The sequence below is a fragment of the Artibeus jamaicensis genome, unplaced genomic scaffold (assembly GCF_021234435.1).
Source record: "Artibeus jamaicensis isolate MK-2021 breed Jamaican fruit bat unplaced genomic scaffold, CSHL_Jam_final contig_456, whole genome shotgun sequence".
NCBI lineage: Eukaryota > Metazoa > Chordata > Mammalia > Chiroptera > Phyllostomidae > Artibeus > Artibeus jamaicensis.
In genome coordinates, this window is record NW_026521839.1 from 3306728 (window position 1) to 3324427 (window position 17700).

Below are 17700 nucleotides of genomic sequence, written 5' to 3' on the forward strand. Positions count from 1 at the left end.
GTTAAGGAACTTCTGCAAGATGATGGCATCAGTAAGTAGCACAACCAGGATTCTGCCCCCAACAGTTTACTCTCTACCAGCAGCCAGGTTCATTTTTTAAAAATATACAATGGGCCCCGGCTGGTGTAGCTCAGTGGATTGAGCACAGACCTGTGAAGCAAAGGGTCGCCAGTTCGGTTCCCAGTAAGGGCACATGCCTGGGTTGCAGGCCAGGTCCCCAGTAGGAGACGCATGAGAGGCAACCACACATTGCTGTTTCTCTCCCACTCTTTCTCCTTCCCTTCCCCTCTAAAGATAAATAAATAAAATATATTTAAAAAATACAATGGCTCATGTCACTTGACTGATCACAACTCTCTAGGGACTTCTCATGAACACAATCTCACCTCTTGACCATGGCCTCCCATGGTCTAGTCCCAGGCTACCTGAACGCTGTCCCTCTGGCCTCCTCCAGTCCAGTCACAATGGTCCTTCCTGATATCTCTAGAGCACAGCTAGTTCATTCCCTCCACCTCGGGGCCTTGCACGTGCTAGTCCCTCTACCAGCAATGCTCATCTGCCAGCTCCTCACATGCCTACTTCCACCTCTCTTTGCTCAGGTTTGTCTCAAATGTCACCTCTCTAGATAGGCCTTCTCTACTTCAGCTTCCCCTTGTTTGTCACTCTCTCTCCCTTTGCTCCTAATTCTTTGTTGCACTTCTCTCTGCCTGAAAGCATAGCCTTTGTCTACCTGCATAGTGCTTCTCATCAGTTTCTCTCAAATGTATACCTCCATGACAGCAGAGACTGTATCTGCCTTGTTTGCTGAAGCTGCATTATTGTAGCTTCAATAAATATTTCCTGAATAAAGGAACAAATACAATCTACACTTTAACCAGCTGAGACACAAGAAACCAATAGGTAAAGTCCCCACACTCCGCGAGCCTCGACTGGTGAGCCACTGGCTGAACACAGTGCAGGGGCCCTACGATGAGAAGCCCAAGACAAACAGGACTGACAGGGATTTCATTAATTCCTGGACCTCTAAGCATGAATACTGCAATCAGAATTTTCTTCCCTAGCCTACTACTATATACACAGATGCCCATCTTCTTTTTCCATGGACACATGCAGAGAGAAAAAAAAACCTAAGAGGGACACAGAGTAAAGAAAGCAAAATAGGTAGCAGGAAAACAGATGAACTCCCTGCTTAGCCTGGAATAAACCTACCAGCTCTCAGCCTGAGTCAAGGGAGGCTCTAAGACAGCTGTAAAGTGATCCAATTCTTGGCACGACACAGGCAGCCAGAGTGGCAGTGACTGGGTTCTTGCAGGCTGAGGGCTACAGATCAGCTTGTAGAGGACTGTGTCCTTGTGGCTTTTCACATCTGCAGTCCCCCAGTCCACCTTAAAATTTCAAATCAGGGCAGTCATGAAAGAGTAGTGCTTAATGCACAGCGCAGCAACGCCAAGCTTAATCAGGACCATTTGTCTCCTACACTGGGATCTGGACATCCCAAGAATGAATTACAGGCCAGTGGCCTCAATTCCTTTCTGCCTGGAGGCCTGGGTGGTTGTGTACTGATTCTTCAACCAAGAGAAAACTTCTCCAGCCTTCTGAAAATGGAAGTGTCTCAAGCCCAGAACCAACTGCCTCTGCCCATCTAGATCTCTTTCTTGCCTTTACCTACTTGTTCTGTCACCTTGATCTGCCCTAGGACTGGTTTAGATAGTCTGTCATAACAAACTCTGACAGCAAAGGGCAGGGGAAGAGAGAACACCCAGAATCAGAGGCCTACCATTTGCCCCTGGAGTCACCATTAAGGGATCATGTGAGACGGGCGCACTTCAACTCTCTGCTCCTTCTCCTCACATCTGTAAACCAGGCCTCATGAAAACCACATGAGGCAATGTCTGTGAAGGTGCTCCAAGGATCTCTGGAGAGACTGTCTCATGTCATGATTTTCTATAAATACACTCTGGTTTTGAAAAATGTTATTGATAATAATAACAGCAGAGGGCAATATTTAATGATCATCCAGAATACCAGACACCACTGAACTAAGGATTTCCACCCTAATTCCATTTAATCCTCCCAACAAACCAGCCATGTAGATACTAAAGCTATTCTCATCTTACAGATTAAAACAAACTAAGGCCCGGTGAACTCAATTTCCCAAGATCACACACTCAGTAAAACGTGAGCCTGGCATTTCACCCCTTGTTTGTAATAACGCTCCAGAGCCCAAGCTCCCAACCACTACTAAACACTCTCCCCACTGAGGGTAATAGTACGACCGCCTCTGCTGAATCTTGCATGCTGAATGTGAGTAGCATTCTCTGAACACTCTGATCAGGGTGGGAAGGAATGATACTAAGTAACCCCAAGTTTGAACTCAAAATGAGGTCTCATTTTTCTTATCTGCAAATGGGTCAATAATACTATCTACTTAATAGGGTTCTTCAAGAATCAAATGACATAATATATATCAAACACCCAGTACATAGTCTGTGCTCAATAAACATTAATTGAGAACCTGTACTTGGTGGCAGTGGGGGAAATCTTTCAGTATTTGCCTCAACAACCCTTTGCCCTGAGCTTTAGGAGTTAATGATGCAGCCAGGGACCTGCTCACTGTTGCTTGGCCCAAACTGGGGTGGCCGAGGGATGGCTCACACCTGCCAGGCCACAGCCTGCTGTCAGTTCAAAAACCACACCCCCAAGAAAAAGGTGAATATTACGCCACAGCAAAGTTGCACATCAGTCTGAAGTTGGCCGAGAGAGGGTGGATTTGTTAAGTGTCATTATTGAGGACAAGCAGAAAGGCTTCTGATTGCCCAAGTGGGTCCAAAGAACAGCACTGCCGGTCATATCACTGGGGCGTGGGATCTCATCAAACGAGATGACTGGAAACCCCAACAATAAAATCTCTGAGAAAACAAGCTGTTCCTTTTCCTTCCTCTCTCATTAGCCCCAACCCCTCAGTCAGGGCTAATTCTCAAGTTGGGTATTACTGTTCAACTAAATATAATTTGAGTTTGATGTGAGCCACAGAAACCGGGATGCACACACAAGTCACAATGAAAAGCAAGGTGCACAAAGTCAGCACTTGGTGAGCTAGTGTGATGCTACTTCACCTGACAATGGTTCAGGCGATGAAAGCGGTGGCTGCAGAAACCTGCCATGGCATGGGCAGGAGGAGAAAGAAAAATGGCCAAGCAGGGAGCAGGGGCACCTGGGAGGGAATGCAGGCAAGGGAGGGAGCCAGCACCCGTCTTCTATCAGCCCAGGCCTGGCAGGCATGGACGGAAAGCTGGAGGGCAAGGTGCACTCAGCTGACTGCCTCGTGGGCCAGTGCACAGGAGGCCAAGTCGCCATGCCCATTAATGCCATCCATCCTTCTCAGGTTTAAAAGGGGAAATGTTCTATTTATAAGCCACCGACCAGTGGAGACCTGGCAGCCATGGGATGGCTCTGATCCCACAGGGATCCTGGTTACCAGTGGCTGCCTTCTCCTGCCTCTCAACTGTGGGTGTTCTAACAGCAAAAGGCTGAAGGTGACTGGGAGAAAATGGAAAAAGAAAATCCTTTTTTTCCTGTTCTCTGCTGCTTTCATGTGGCTGTTGGATTTCCAGTAATGGCTGAAGGCTTTAGAGCCTTTAAAAAAACAGTGTCCCATACAATTTCATCAAGCCTTTCTTCAATCTTCAAGACGAAATCTCTTTTTTTGTTTTGCAGATCAAGGGAAGCTGAAGCACAGAGATGAAGAGAATGTACAATCAGAGGCAGGGCAAACCAGCACATACAGCAAAGGTGATGACACCCTCCCTGTGTCCCATCTTGGTCTTCTACCTCATACTCCTCCTGATGGAACCAGAAAAACCTTGTGAAAACACCGTCTGGGAGTCTGATCTGAATGATGGTCAAAAGAGTGACAAGCACATACAACAGAAACAACATATAAAGCAGCTTGGGTTGTGCTGTCGAATGCCTGTAGGAGGGCCATAGGCCATGTTATGGTTCTGCACCTGGGATGCTTGAAAGTCACTGAAATACGTGACTCTGGCTGTCTCGGGGTCACACGTGTGTGTGAGGAGCCACTGATGTTCAAATGACAAGGCTCACTAGCTGGAATGTGGAATGGCCTCTCAACAGCAAAGAGCTGGGTGGGTTAGGTGTTGGAGGCCAATGATGAAACTCCTTCCAGCACCAGTGGGTTGGCCACATTATGACAGGACAGCAGAATGGAGCAAAGATTTCATGCATATTAAGAAGGGGAAGAAGGAGGGGAGTGACTTTGGCCATCAGGCAGACTCTGATTGGAACATCGGCCCCACGACTTCTCGACTGTGCTACCTGAACCTCTTTAAGCCTGTCTGCTCAGTTGTAAACTCAGTTGTGAAAGAAATTTCTGCAAGTAGCAACCACTCACATACCACCCTGACGCTTTCTGCCATAACTTCCTGCCATCTTAGACTAATGTTCAAAAACATCCTTGTATTAAGCTAAGGGTTAACACACTATAGTCCATTGGCCAAATTCACCACTGCCTGGTTTGTAAATAAAGTTTTATTAATAACCACCATGCACATTTGTTTCCTTATAGTCTATGGCTGCTTTCACACTACAACAGTGGAGTTCAAAAGCACTGCAAGACCAAAAATATTTACTCTTCGGCCCTTAATTGGAAACACCAACCCCTGTCCTAAACAATAATTTAGAAAAACAGGGGTTTATGTGTACTTGTGCCCACACCCCAAGTCTAATTTGTACTTTAAAGTGTTTGTCTGGTACACCTAAGATAATCTGGGGTACCACCAGTAGTGGGTATACCCCAGTTTGGGAAATGAACTCCTGAGGATTAAATGAACTAACACTCTCTCATAAGGCACCAAGCCTGAAAACAGCAGGAGTTTGGTGGCTACCCTTGGTTGTCAGCCCTGCTCCCCTCTGGAGCAGTTCTGCCAGTCCAGTGAGCTTTTCCTTCTCCGGTGAGGGAGTAATTGGCATGGCCACATAACGAGAGGGAAAGGAACCAACAGGAATTAGGCACTTACTAACTGACACACCAGATACCATCCTGAACTTGAATCCCGACAGCAACTTTCTGAGGTAGGTGTTATTACTCATCCCCCTTTTACAGAAAACCCATGGAAGCACAGAGAGGTCCAACTCGGAGTGAAGATGCCACAGCCGGTATGTCAGCATGCCAATGCACAGCACTCGCACAGTGCCCTCCATGGAAACAGCTCTGTCCAACCCACATGGCAGAGCCTACCCACGGGAAATTGTCTGAGATATGCACAAAGACTGAAGTACAAGGATGCTCAAGCTGATGTTACTCATAATGTCAAAAATCTGGAAAAGAGATTCAAGTCCAATGATAGCAAATGGTTCAACAAATATGGATATAATTCAATAACAGAATAATAAAAAAGCCATTACAAATGATATTTATAAACAATTTCCATGGCATGGGAAAATGCCTGTAAATTTTTTAAAGCAGAATGGAAACAAGCATATTCAATATAATGCCAATTAAGTCTAAATACATATTGACATTGACAAAATATATATAAGACAGCATAAAAAAGGGACTATCTCTTGGGGTGGTATTATAGATGATTTTCACTGAATTTTTGAGAATCATTGCTAGATTTCCTTCATATTCTGATTATTTCATATTATCTTATAGTAAGTAAAAATACACATTTTCAACCTGCTTAGTAGTGAAGTTCACAGATTCAATGTCTACACCGTACATGACTAAATCCTAATTCCAACTTTACATTCTTCCTTCAACCCCTGCTCTTCCCCCCCATGTCCCAGTATGAGTGACAACTTGGCAAACTACAGTGGGTTCTTGAGCATCATACAATACAAAGGATTCTTATAGAAGTACCAGATTAAAAACAAACTGGTAAAAATGAAGGAACTGAGAATTGAAAGTAAAGAGGAAGTGTTATATTTCCTTTTTCTGGGAGAAGGGGAGGTGAGAAGTTTCCATTTTTAAGTCTTCCTAGCCTAGATAGAAGCCCATTCTGAGCATGCTCTCAAACCAACTGGCTCTGAGCACTTTTTCTGCACACTGGGTACATCTGTAGACAGCAGAATGTTGCACACACCCACACACAACTGTCTATTATCTCCTAGTGGTCCGAACTGCAACAGCAGATTATATACTCACTCCTTAAAGGCAGAGATGCACATTCTACTTGTGAATCACCTTTACCCCTCAGTACTCAGGTCTCCCGGGCCAGGGCCACAAGGCCAAGAGCACTGAAAGGTTTTAATCAAGTGAAGAGCTACAAGAAGCCTGGACACCTGCAGTTAAACCTAGTAAAGTTGCATGTAGGAGCAAACAGGAACACATAAAACAAGAGTGGGAAGCATACTCAGTGACTGCAATCCTCCTGAAAAGCCAGATGGTCAGTGTTGCTCTGCGTCCTGGAGGTGCATGAGAAGGCATATCTGGTGCAATCAGCGCTAACCTATGAATTTGAGTTAATACATTAAGGGAAGTGGCCCTATGAAATCAAGATTAGGAGATGAAACCTCCCCTGTCTCGATCTGACAGCCTATATAGCCTTCAGCCTTCAAACAGCTGGCGAAACAATGGGGCAGCAGCATTTCTGTAAACAAGCTAATCTTTTTAGAGCTAACAAGCAGTAATGTTTACGATGTAAAACTTCAAACCCAGAACAGACCAACTCACATTAGAAAAGCCTGCCTTTCCCTTACTCTGGCACTGGACTGGTGTATCCTCTCGGACAAGTGCTTGGCTTTCTAACTGTTTCTCAGGTGGGACTACAGGACAACAACAGCCCGGCTGAGAACAGGCCATTTCCTGGCTTCTCTTCCTGTTTCTGACTCGAGCTCATTTCAAAGGAGAATAAAACACTTCCCACAGAGCATTTGGGGACTAAATCTCATAACTGTAACCAAAGGGTGAGCAAGCAACAGCACATGTAGACTATGCACAGAGATGGCAAAGGGGGCCACAGAGGGTGGGGTGGGAAGAGGGGTTCTTGCCCAATGCAGGATCCTGTTCTTTGTAATAAGAAAGGTGCAAATCAGCGACAAGTATCAGCTGTCTAGACATTGACATTTGTGAGATCATTCACTCAGTAAAGAAACCCAGGGAGCAACAAACCATCCTTCCTGTCTACCGCCCTACTCCCATCTTTTCCCTTCCCTTCTCTACCAGGTAAGAATTTGGCCAAGGAGAGAAAACTCAGGGTCACTGATGTATATTCCTGATACTCTGGGAACAAACCCAGGAAGGATCCTGATGGCAACAGGATCCACAGGGTGAGAGGTCCATAAGACTGACAAAAATAGTAGAGTGGTTTTTGAATTTAATAGTTAGGAATTAACTAAACCAAGAATACACTAGGCCTCCAGGCAAAGAACTGAAATTCTACTAAATGACACAGGTGGTCTAGATAAGCGGAAAGACATTTGAAGCTCTTAGAGGAGATAAGTTAATATTATGAAAGTGTCAGTTTCCCCCAAATTAATCAATACCATTCAATGCAATCATCAATGAAAATGTGTAAGTTTCTGAGGAACTTATTACACATATGCCAGAATTTATACAGAAGAATAAAGGTCTACAAGCAAGCGAGTCAACCCTTAAAAAGGAGAGTAAAGACAGGAGACTTAACCTACCACATATTAAGACCTGCCTCAAAGTCTTCACATTAAAACCAGAGATGTATGAACACAAGAATAAACAGACTAAGGCAATAAAGAGCTGAGAGACAGAGCTCAGATATTCAAACCTGATGTACAATAAAGCTGGCACCAGAGGTCAAGTGGAAGAGAATGGATAGTTTAGATGTTGGTGTGGAAAATTGACTCTTCATATGAATAAAAATAAAACTGGATCTTTATGAAACATCATATTTAATGTTAGATATCAGATTAGAAGCTTAAATGTGAAAAAAATCATGAAGCCAATCAAAGTAAATGTAGGTGCACGTCTTCTGACGTGGTTAGGAAAACCTTCTTTAGAACACAACTTGAAAATCATAAACCAGAATGCAAAAAAGAATGAAAAAACGAATTTGAATTTAAAAGGTAAGGCTTTATACTTAAAGGAGGGTATCATACATAATATTAATAAAACGATGAGAAAATGGGAAGGAATATTTAAAATGTCTACAACTAACAAGAGAATTAGTATCTAGAACACAGAAGAACTTTACATGTCAACATAAAAAAATGGCAACTGCCATATAAAAATAGGCAAAAACAAAAAAACAGAAGAGGAAATCCAGTAAATAAGCACATAAAGGGAGGCTCAAACTCATTAATTATCAGAGAAATGAAATTTAAAATAACATTGAGCTATCATTTTATAAGACTGACCAAAAAGAACTTCTGGCCAAGACGGAAGTGCAGGTAGATATACTTAGCCTCCTCGCACATTCAAAAGAAGGATAACAAATTTAAAAACAAAAAAATAATCAAAATTGCCAGAAAATCAAACTGTATGGAAGTCCAACAACCAAGGAGTTAAAGAAGAAACACTCATTCAGACCGGCAGAAGAGGTGGAGACAGGCAGCTGGCACAGAGGACAGGGGCAGGTGAGGCGCGGCTGGCGGAGTGGGCAGTCCCACATTTGCATGCAGAGAGACCGGGAGGAACAACTGGGGAGCAAGACAGACCACACAACCCAGGGTTCCAGTGCGGTGAAATAAAGCCTCAAAACCTCTGACTGAAAAAACCTGTGAGGGTTGAGGCGGCAGGTGAAACTCCCAGCCTCACAGGGGAGTTCCTTGGAGAGACCCACAGGGTCCTAGAACACGCACGAACCACCCACACAGGAACCAGCACCAGAAAGGCCGAGTTTGCTTGTAGATATCGGCGGAAGTGACTGGAAACTGGCAGAGAGTGGAGCAAGTGCTATTGTTCCCACCTGGACCCCTTCCCCACATATGGTGTGACAACGAAGCAACGTGGTTTGCTGTGCCGTGGCTTGCCCTGCCCTGCCCTGACGAATATCTAAGGCTCCTCCCCTTACTACATAACAGGAGGGCCAAGACAAAAAAAAAAAGGTATGATCCAAATGAAAGAACAGAGCAAAGTTCCAAAAATAAAACTGAGCAATGAAGAGATAGCACACCTATCAGATGCACAGTTCAAAAAACTGGTAATCAGGATGCTCACACAAATGGTTGAGTATGATAGCAAATAGAGGAAGAAGTGAAGGCTATGATAAGTGAAATAAAGGAAAATGTACAGGGAACCAACAGTTACAGGAGAGAAACTGGGACTCAAATCAGAAGAAAGAAATAAACATTCAACCAGAACAGAATAAAGAAAAATAATTTTAAAAAAATGAGGAGAGGCTTTAGGAACCTCCAAAACACCTTTAAATCTTCCAACATCTGAATTACAGGGGTGCCAGAAGGAGAACAAGGAAGAGCAACAAGTGGAAAACTTAATTGGAACAAGTAATAAAGGAGAACTTCCCCAATCTGGCAAAGGAAATAGACTTCCAGGAAGTCCAAGAAGCTCAGAGAGTCCCAAAGAAGGTGGACCCAAGGAGGAACACACCAAGGCACATCAGAATTACATTAGCCAAGATTAAAATGAAGGAGAGAATTCTAGAAGCAGCAAGAGAAAAGGAGATAGTTACCTACAAAGGAGTTCCCATCAGACTTTCAGAGGATTTCTCAAAAGAGACCTTACAGGCAAGAAGGGGATGGAAAGAAGTATTCCAAGTCACCAAAGGCAAGAACCTACATCTAAGATTGCTCTATCCAGCAAAGCTTTCATTTAGAATGGAAGGGCAGATAAAGTGCTTGATCCAGATAAGGTGAAGTTCAAGGAGTTCATCATCACCAAGCCCTTATTATATGAAATGTTAAAGGGATTTATCTAAGAAAAAGAAGATAAAAAACATGTATAGTAAAATAACAGCAAACTCACAATTTTTATAAACCACACCTAAAAAATAAAACAAACTAAGTAAACAACTAGAACAGGAACAGAACCACAGAAATGGAGATCACACAGAGGGTTAGCAACAGGGGAGTGGGGGGAGGAGAGAGGGGGAAAAGGTACAGAGAATAAATAGCATAAATAGAAGGTAGAAAATAGACAGGGGGAGGGTAAGAATAGTATCAGAAATATAGAAGCCAAAGAACTTATAAGTATGACACATGGACATGAACTAAAGTGGGGGAATGAGGGTGGGAGGGGGTGTGCAGAGTGGAGGAAAGGGGGCGGAAATGGGACCACTGTAATAGCATAATCAATAAAATATATAAAACATAAATTAATGACCTTATATGTATGACCCATGGACATGAACTACAGTGGGGGAATGCTGGTGGGAGGGGTAGGTGTAGGGAGGAGGGGAATAAAAAGGAAAAAAATGGGACAACTATAATAGCATAATCAATGAAATATATTAATGAGAAAAAAGACTGACAAAAACAGTAGAAAGAGCTGAATAATGGCAAGAGCTGGCAGGAATGGAGAAACCCTTGTTCGTGGAGGGCTGGTGAGACTGAGAACCAACTCTAGAGAAGGATAGGAGAGCCCTCCCTCAAATTCTCCTACATGCGTATACGGCTATTCTCCTCGTGCATATAAACAGCAAAGAAACTGTCATGCAGGGGGACCTGTACAGGGCTGTTCCTTGTGGTGTTGTCAGTAGTGACAAGGAGCTGGGGGCCTGAGGAGGTCGGGGGGCATCTCTGCAGAAGCAGATGCAGACAACAGCCATGCTCTGGAAGCAGACAGAGAAATGTGGATGGCTCCTAAAGCATGCTGACACAGCAAAGGAAGAAACTGAGCAAGACATGGAACCATTTATGTAACTTAAAAGCACAGGTAGATAAAAAAGATCCATAATGCCCGAGAGTACAGTTTAATAGTACATGTTAGAATGATGGCCTATAGTGGAAGACAAAAATAGGAATTGAGAAAAGAGAATGAAAATGAATGAATGGAGGGCCCTGTGATGATAACGTGCCACCAACAGGGGAGTATGATTAATGCAACCCCTCTGTATCTGAGATTCAAACAGAGAATAGAGGAGAGGAAAAAGCCCATGCAAAGAAATGCTCATATATTTATCTGCTGCCACCCGCTCCCTGGAAACCGGACCATTTGGAAAATACGAGCAGTTAACAGACATTATTTATGACCCTGTCTTATACTCAACAGGCACTGTATGCCCTGAGAGAAATTTCAAGATGAAAGTAACAGATTCATAAGTGCCCCAGAGGAATTTCCTTTTGCTACCTGCTCATTCTGGCTCTCTGATAAAATGCTGGCATTCAAATTCCCACCAAAAGGTTTTCCAGAAGGAAAATGCTAGACATTTGGAATTTGGGTATTAAAGGTTAAATAAACAAATAAATAATAAAATAAAAAATGAAAAGGCAATGACCCACTCTTAAAATTCACATTCTATTGCCTTCTTCACTTTAAAAGGATTTTGATCGCGGAATAAACAGAAAAAAAGTTCAGACCCTGGGCAAGAGTGCCACCTGTGGCAGAGGGTGCTGTGAGGTGAAAATGCAAATTGCTGCAATTAAGAAGTACTAAAATATAACCACTGAGAAGGGGCAGGGCAGCTATGGCGCTGTATGACAGAAAAAAGGGGTCCAGTGCCAGAGGAAGTGAGGAAGCACCGTTTGCCAGCTTGGAAATCAGTGATCAGAATATTTCAATAATGCAGAAAAATAATTTATCTCTGCAGTCCTGGAAAAGTGGCCCATGTATTTTAACCCACCTTCCCCTGACCCTTGTCTTCCTAAATGAAAGGGCAAGCAACTGAAGAAGCATTACAGACTCAAAGTAGTCAACTCTATGCTCTGTGAATAACTGGATGCCAGAAGCAAAATGTGGCAAGTGTGTATATTCTCCCCAAATGGAACTTTTTGTATTGTTCTTTTCCTAGGGAGGTAGAATATCCTTGTGGTTAACAGTAGAGCCTTTAGACTTAGAACTCAGATTAAATCACGCCCTCTGAATTTACTAGCCTCAATTTCCCAATCTACAAAAGTGGGCCCAAAACACTTATCTCACAGAGTTTTGCAAGCATTAAATGAGCTAATTGCATAAAATATCCTGAAACATAGTAAGTGGTCAATAAAATACAATCTATTTAACAGCTACTACTGTAAAATATATGCTCAATGTAGGAAATGCAAAGTATGGAGAGGTATTTAAAGTAGAAGGTCAGTCCCTCTAGATAATCCACTCTCTATCCTGATGAAGATTTTGATGAAAAAAACTGTATTTCCAGGCCTTTTTTAATCAGTATATCTAGACCAGCAATTTTCATGTAATACCTGACTATTTAGTCAGGGGCACTGACCTCTCTTCCATTAAGATTGTCAAGTAAAAAAATGACAACAACCAATACAACAATAGGCAGCTGGTGTGAATGCCCCATCCTGAACCATAAATATACAGGTTATACAATAGAGTTGTATCTTACTAGTCACGTCACATAATAAGGTTGTATCTGATTGGTTAATACTTGGTAGCAGAAATCCTTACATTCAAGTATAGTCACCTGATCTTATAAAGTCATTTTGTATCAAAAAGGATAGGTAGTTACTGTTGTTATTATTTTTTTGTAAACCAAGCAAAACTCTACCTACTTTTTTTGTCAGATCAGGAAAAAATATAATGTATTTTTTGGTGCACAGCAGAATTTTAGTAATTACTTTATTTGTGCCATGAGATGAAAAAGGTTGAAAATCGCTGATCTAAACGAATCGAATATGCAATTCATTTTACTAAATACATTGTTCTATAACATAATTTTTGGAAGCTTCAAATAACAGTATATGGATCACTATTTCCATAAATATATGTAGATCTCTCTTGTTCTTTTTTTAAAGCCTACATAGTACTCTGACATTTTTAATCAATTTCATATTGGAATGTCCACATTTTGTTAGATTGTCTGCATTTCTTTGCTATTATAACCAATGTTCCAGTAAATTCCTTTGAGGCATAAACATCTTTGAACTCAAGTCTCTTTCTTTGGGACAAATTATTGGGTCAAAGGATATTTACTTCTTAAAGGCTTTCCTACGCATTCCTAAAAGGCCTTACAGAATGGCAGAACCAGCTGACAAGTGCCCACCAATGAAATCAGAGTCATCTTTCAAATCTATTAGTATTTATCTCAAGCAGAGAGAAGCAGGTTCCTAAGATCACAGCTACAAGGAAACATCAGGTCAGGGGTCCCCATTCTTATGCCTCTCATTCCCTACAGTATTTCTTTTTAATTTTATTTTTTCCCATTATCATTTATCCCCCTATACCCTCCTCTTCCACCTCTACCCACCTCTCTCCCCTCACCCCACAATCGCCTCACTGTTGTTCATGTCCGTGAGTCCTTTTTCTTTTTTACTCAATCCCTCCACAGTTCTTGAGTCCTTAGAAGTAGCGTGTCCCAGGCTGGGGCACGGTACAGCCATCTGTTACTGTGGTTTGCTGTGTCCTAGTGGGTTCCCTGATTTCCCTCTGGCAGACCACTCTGCTCCCATTTCACGTATTGCCCTTGAAACTGTTGATCAAGGTGTCTTGTTTTCCCCTGGCTGGGCCCAAGTTAAACTAACCTGATGCTCTTTTTCCTGGGAATTCTAGTCATCCTGAAAAAGGTAGTCATCCTACCATACTATGAAGTTACCCCACCACTTTCCACGGTCCTTCATAATCACGGCTATTGGTTTTGCTATCATCATTTTAGCTATCATCATTTTAGCCTGAGTTAGCCAGAGTTGATGTCAAATGCTCTAAAACAATCCCACCTGATAAAGAGGGAAGGAAAAAATTACTTGTTTCCTTGAATATTTACTTAAATAAATTTTTCCCTCATTCAAACTTTCAGGGGAAAAAAACCAAAAAATATTTTTTTCTGCCCTACAGGCCTCTTAACCTACCAAAAGCCATCATTCCAAATATACTTAATATCTATCAAACTCCTGATAATATCTGTTTTTATGAAAGAATGGAAGAAAAAAATCTCTGTCCTATAATGGATTTCACACACACACACACACACACACACACACACACACACACACACACAAAATAGTCCACCCTTCTGTTCACATGGAGAGGTACTGTTTTACTGCTTTTTCTGACATGACTGGAATTCATGGTAAACCTACCTTACATTTTTTTCTCAAGTAGATTTTACAAAGCAAATCTGAGGCAGTGGGACAGGATTTCCTTTGTATCCTTATAGCAACCTGGAAGGAATCTGTTTTTCTCCTGTGTACCAAGGAGATAATCAGCCCAAACACTCTAGCAGTAGTTTTATTTTTTTTTAAGATTTTTATTTATTTATCTTTAGAGGGGAAGGGAAGGAGAGGAGAGAAATATCAATGTATGGCTGCCTCTCATGAGTCCCCTGCTGGGAACTGGCCTGCAACCCAGGCATGTGCCCTGTCTGGGAACCGAACTGGCGACCCTTTGCTTCACAGGTCTGTGCTCAATACACTGAGCTACACCAGCCAGGGCAGTATTTTAATCCCCTCATCTTTATAAGGTTGGAGTTCCCCTCGGAAATCATGACTAACCAGAGTGTTCAGAGTCAGCAGCATGGGAAGTGTCCTGAATATTCTACAGAGGCTGCTGAGGGTCACTCCCACCACAGAGGAATATCATTACGGAGCTCGCCATCTCCACCCCTTCCTCTCCAAAGGGGCAACAAAGAACAGAGTTCCTAAGCAATCACTAAGATAGTTATCGCCTCCCCAGTCCTTTGACCAAGACTGTGCAGGAGGCAAAGTCAATTCTGGCTTTCTCATAAGACAGAGCTGGGTATTACTGGATTAAGTGACTTTTACGTGATGATTGGAGCTACATTCCCAAGATGACCTAGGATTAACTGAGATAACATACAGGAAAATGTTTTGGGAAGTATGAAGGCTTCTATAATGCTAAGTGTCATCACAGCCTTGCCAGTCAGGCTCACTGAACATCCTGGAGCCACTGACGTGGTAAGTCAGGGTGGAAGCCTCTCTGGCTGCACTGGGAAGAAAGGGGCAGACCCAACAGGACCACAGCACCTCCTGGCGGCTCTTCCCTGGAGTAGCAACTTCCCCGAACCCAACCCCAACCCCAACTATAGAAAATTATGAAAGCACTGTACTTACTTCCTTCGGTCTGACTGTCTTTGTTCGAGTTGTACACCTGGAAAATAGAAATAAACATTTACTTCTGTGCGTTTTATACCACTCTACATGTTCACTGAAGAAAGCCATTACCTTTCCCCTTTCCCTAGTTTGTGCTGTATGACTGAAGACAATTTCTAGCTAGACCTCAAATATAACTCCCTTCTGTAATTATCTAGTTCCCAGTACATATTAATGGTTCTTAAGCATGTGTACATCAGAATCATCTGTGAAACTTTATTGTAAAAAATCATATTCTGTTCTGACTAGTATGGCTCAGTTGGTTTGGCATCACCCCACAAAATGAAAAATCACAGGTTCAATTCCCAGGCAGGGCATATGCCCAGGTTGCAGGTTCAGTCCCCTGGTTGGGGTGCATACAAGAGGCAACAGATCGATGTTTCTCTCTCATACCAATATTTCACTCCCTCTGTTTATCCCTCCCTTCTTCTCGCTCTAAAAATAAATATAATCTTTTTTAAAAATCACATTCCATCTTTATATGTGTGTATATAAAGCTAAAAAGAGAAAACATTTTAAATTAGTTATAAATCATTAAGCATTAACTGTGCACCAGGCAATGTGCTAAGCAATTCACATGCATTATCTCAAATTACCCACAAAACAATTCTTCTGGGCAGGAACTGGTTTACCACTGTATACAAACGGAGAATTTGACATTCAGAGACATTAACTAAGGCTTCACAGCTAACAAGTGACAAATTCAGGAAAAGAAACATTACAAACTATTCAGTATTAGCACTGAGGAATGGAACCAATCTTTTTCTTATCTTACAGGCTTTTGTAAATTTGAATTTTATAAGAAGAACATAGCGCTTTACTGAAAAAGCTTGCTGACTCTTGCCATATGTCATTGTCTGCTTTATGTGGGGCACTTTCCCTTTTATGATTTCTGTGAGTCAGTTAAGGGGCTTCTGTTGTAAAAGGGCCAGACGGTAAATATTTCAGGTTTTGCAGGCCAGGAGGCAAAATCAATGATAGTATGTAGGTACTTGTGTAACAAGGAAGAAAAAAAATTTCCACAAAAATTTTTGTTGATAAAATTCAAAATACCTGGTCCAGCACAAATAATGCCCCTTTTTATTACAAAATCTTCTATTATTACATCACAAGTATGTAACTGTAACATAACAACAGCGCACTCAAACACACCATATGATATTTTAGGTGAAATGTTAAAATTAAAACTATGAATTATTACACCCATGTTATTACCCTACCAACCACACTCAAGCAGGCATTATTTCTGCTGGACCCTATATACTACTTTTTCTAAATTACAGTATTCCCAGGTGAAAATCCCTTTCAGGGTCTTCATGGCTCTCTTCTCATGGGTCGGTTCCTCTAAGGGTTAAATAAGTGGTTCTCAAGCAAGAGTAACCATCAGAATCACTTAGAATACCTTTTTTTTTTTTTTTTTTTTAAGTTTGACGACCAGCATCACCCTATGTTTTTTCATACTAACAGAGTCACAATCACCAAAGAAAGGTTTGGGCACTACGACATTTTTCTGAAGCAGAGACTTAATTTTACCTAATAATGTCAGTATATTAAGGATTGGCAAACTATGGCTCACAGGCCAAATCCAATTCACCAACCTGCTTTCGTACAGTTTATGAGTTAAACCTGATAACTAAAGATGAATGTTTGCGACTGATTTTGATGATAGGAAATACTAATTTTGAGGCTTAATTAAGCTTAGTGTTACCCTCCCTCTAAAAATATCCCATTCTTCTGATTAATAGACCTATATTTCAAATACTTGCATCCCCTGGAAAAGATATTCTTTCTGCACCAGAGGGAACATGTTTGCCCATTCTCCCTCAGCAGCACTGCCCCCAGTGGATCCTATTTTTTGACGTGACCCTCACAGAACCTGCACAAGAACTACCAGAGGATCTGGGAGTGAAGCTAAGACTCCAAGTACTCATATGTCCCCCTTTCCCTTGCTTGTCCTGGCTTTATTCATGTGACTATCAAATGAAGGGATACTGACTTTGGAAAGTTAAGACCTCTTTAATGGGTGATCTCTAAAGCTGGTAGTAATTCAATAATTTGTTTATTCATTCATGCATTTAACAAAAATTTACTGTGTGCTTGTAATGCCCAGGCACTGTTCTATATACTGGGGATATGAATGAATAGAACAGCTATGGCCTCTGCTTCCTGGAACCTGCTTACTAGGAAAGAAAACAGAAATGAACAGATACATAAATATGATATTCAAATATCCATAACTAGAGTAGAGAAAATAAAAGTCTCCTGTGGACCTGAGGTGAGGAACATCTTCTCCAAAGAGGTGGCATTTGCACGAGACCTGACCAATAAGAGAGGACTTCTTTGGGAAAATCCGGGGACCATGTGTGTATTGGAGGGAGGAAGGCCAGACAGTTGGCAAACAGTACAAGGTAGGAGCTAAGGATGGGGCAGAGGCACAGTGACGTGATCCTACAGGGCCTTGTGACCTGCCAGGAAAGTGGGTCAAGACTCACAACAGCTGGGACCAGTGGTCCATGGTGAGTGGCGTTCACTAAG

General features: G+C 42.1%; 1 protein-coding gene across 7 annotated transcripts in view; it reads right to left on the reverse strand.

Annotated features, from left to right (window-relative positions):
- The window catches only part of ARHGAP26 (Rho GTPase activating protein 26), a 416835-nt gene that overhangs the window by 188379 nt on the left and 210756 nt on the right, over positions 1–17700 (reverse strand). For all 7 annotated transcript variants that reach the window (XM_053666461.1, XM_037141721.2, XM_053666462.1 and 4 more), the window contains exon 12: positions 15127–15163. In XM_053666461.1, coding sequence (XP_053522436.1) covers positions 15127–15163 — 37 coding nt within the window. The remainder of the gene's footprint in view (positions 1–15126; positions 15164–17700) is intronic.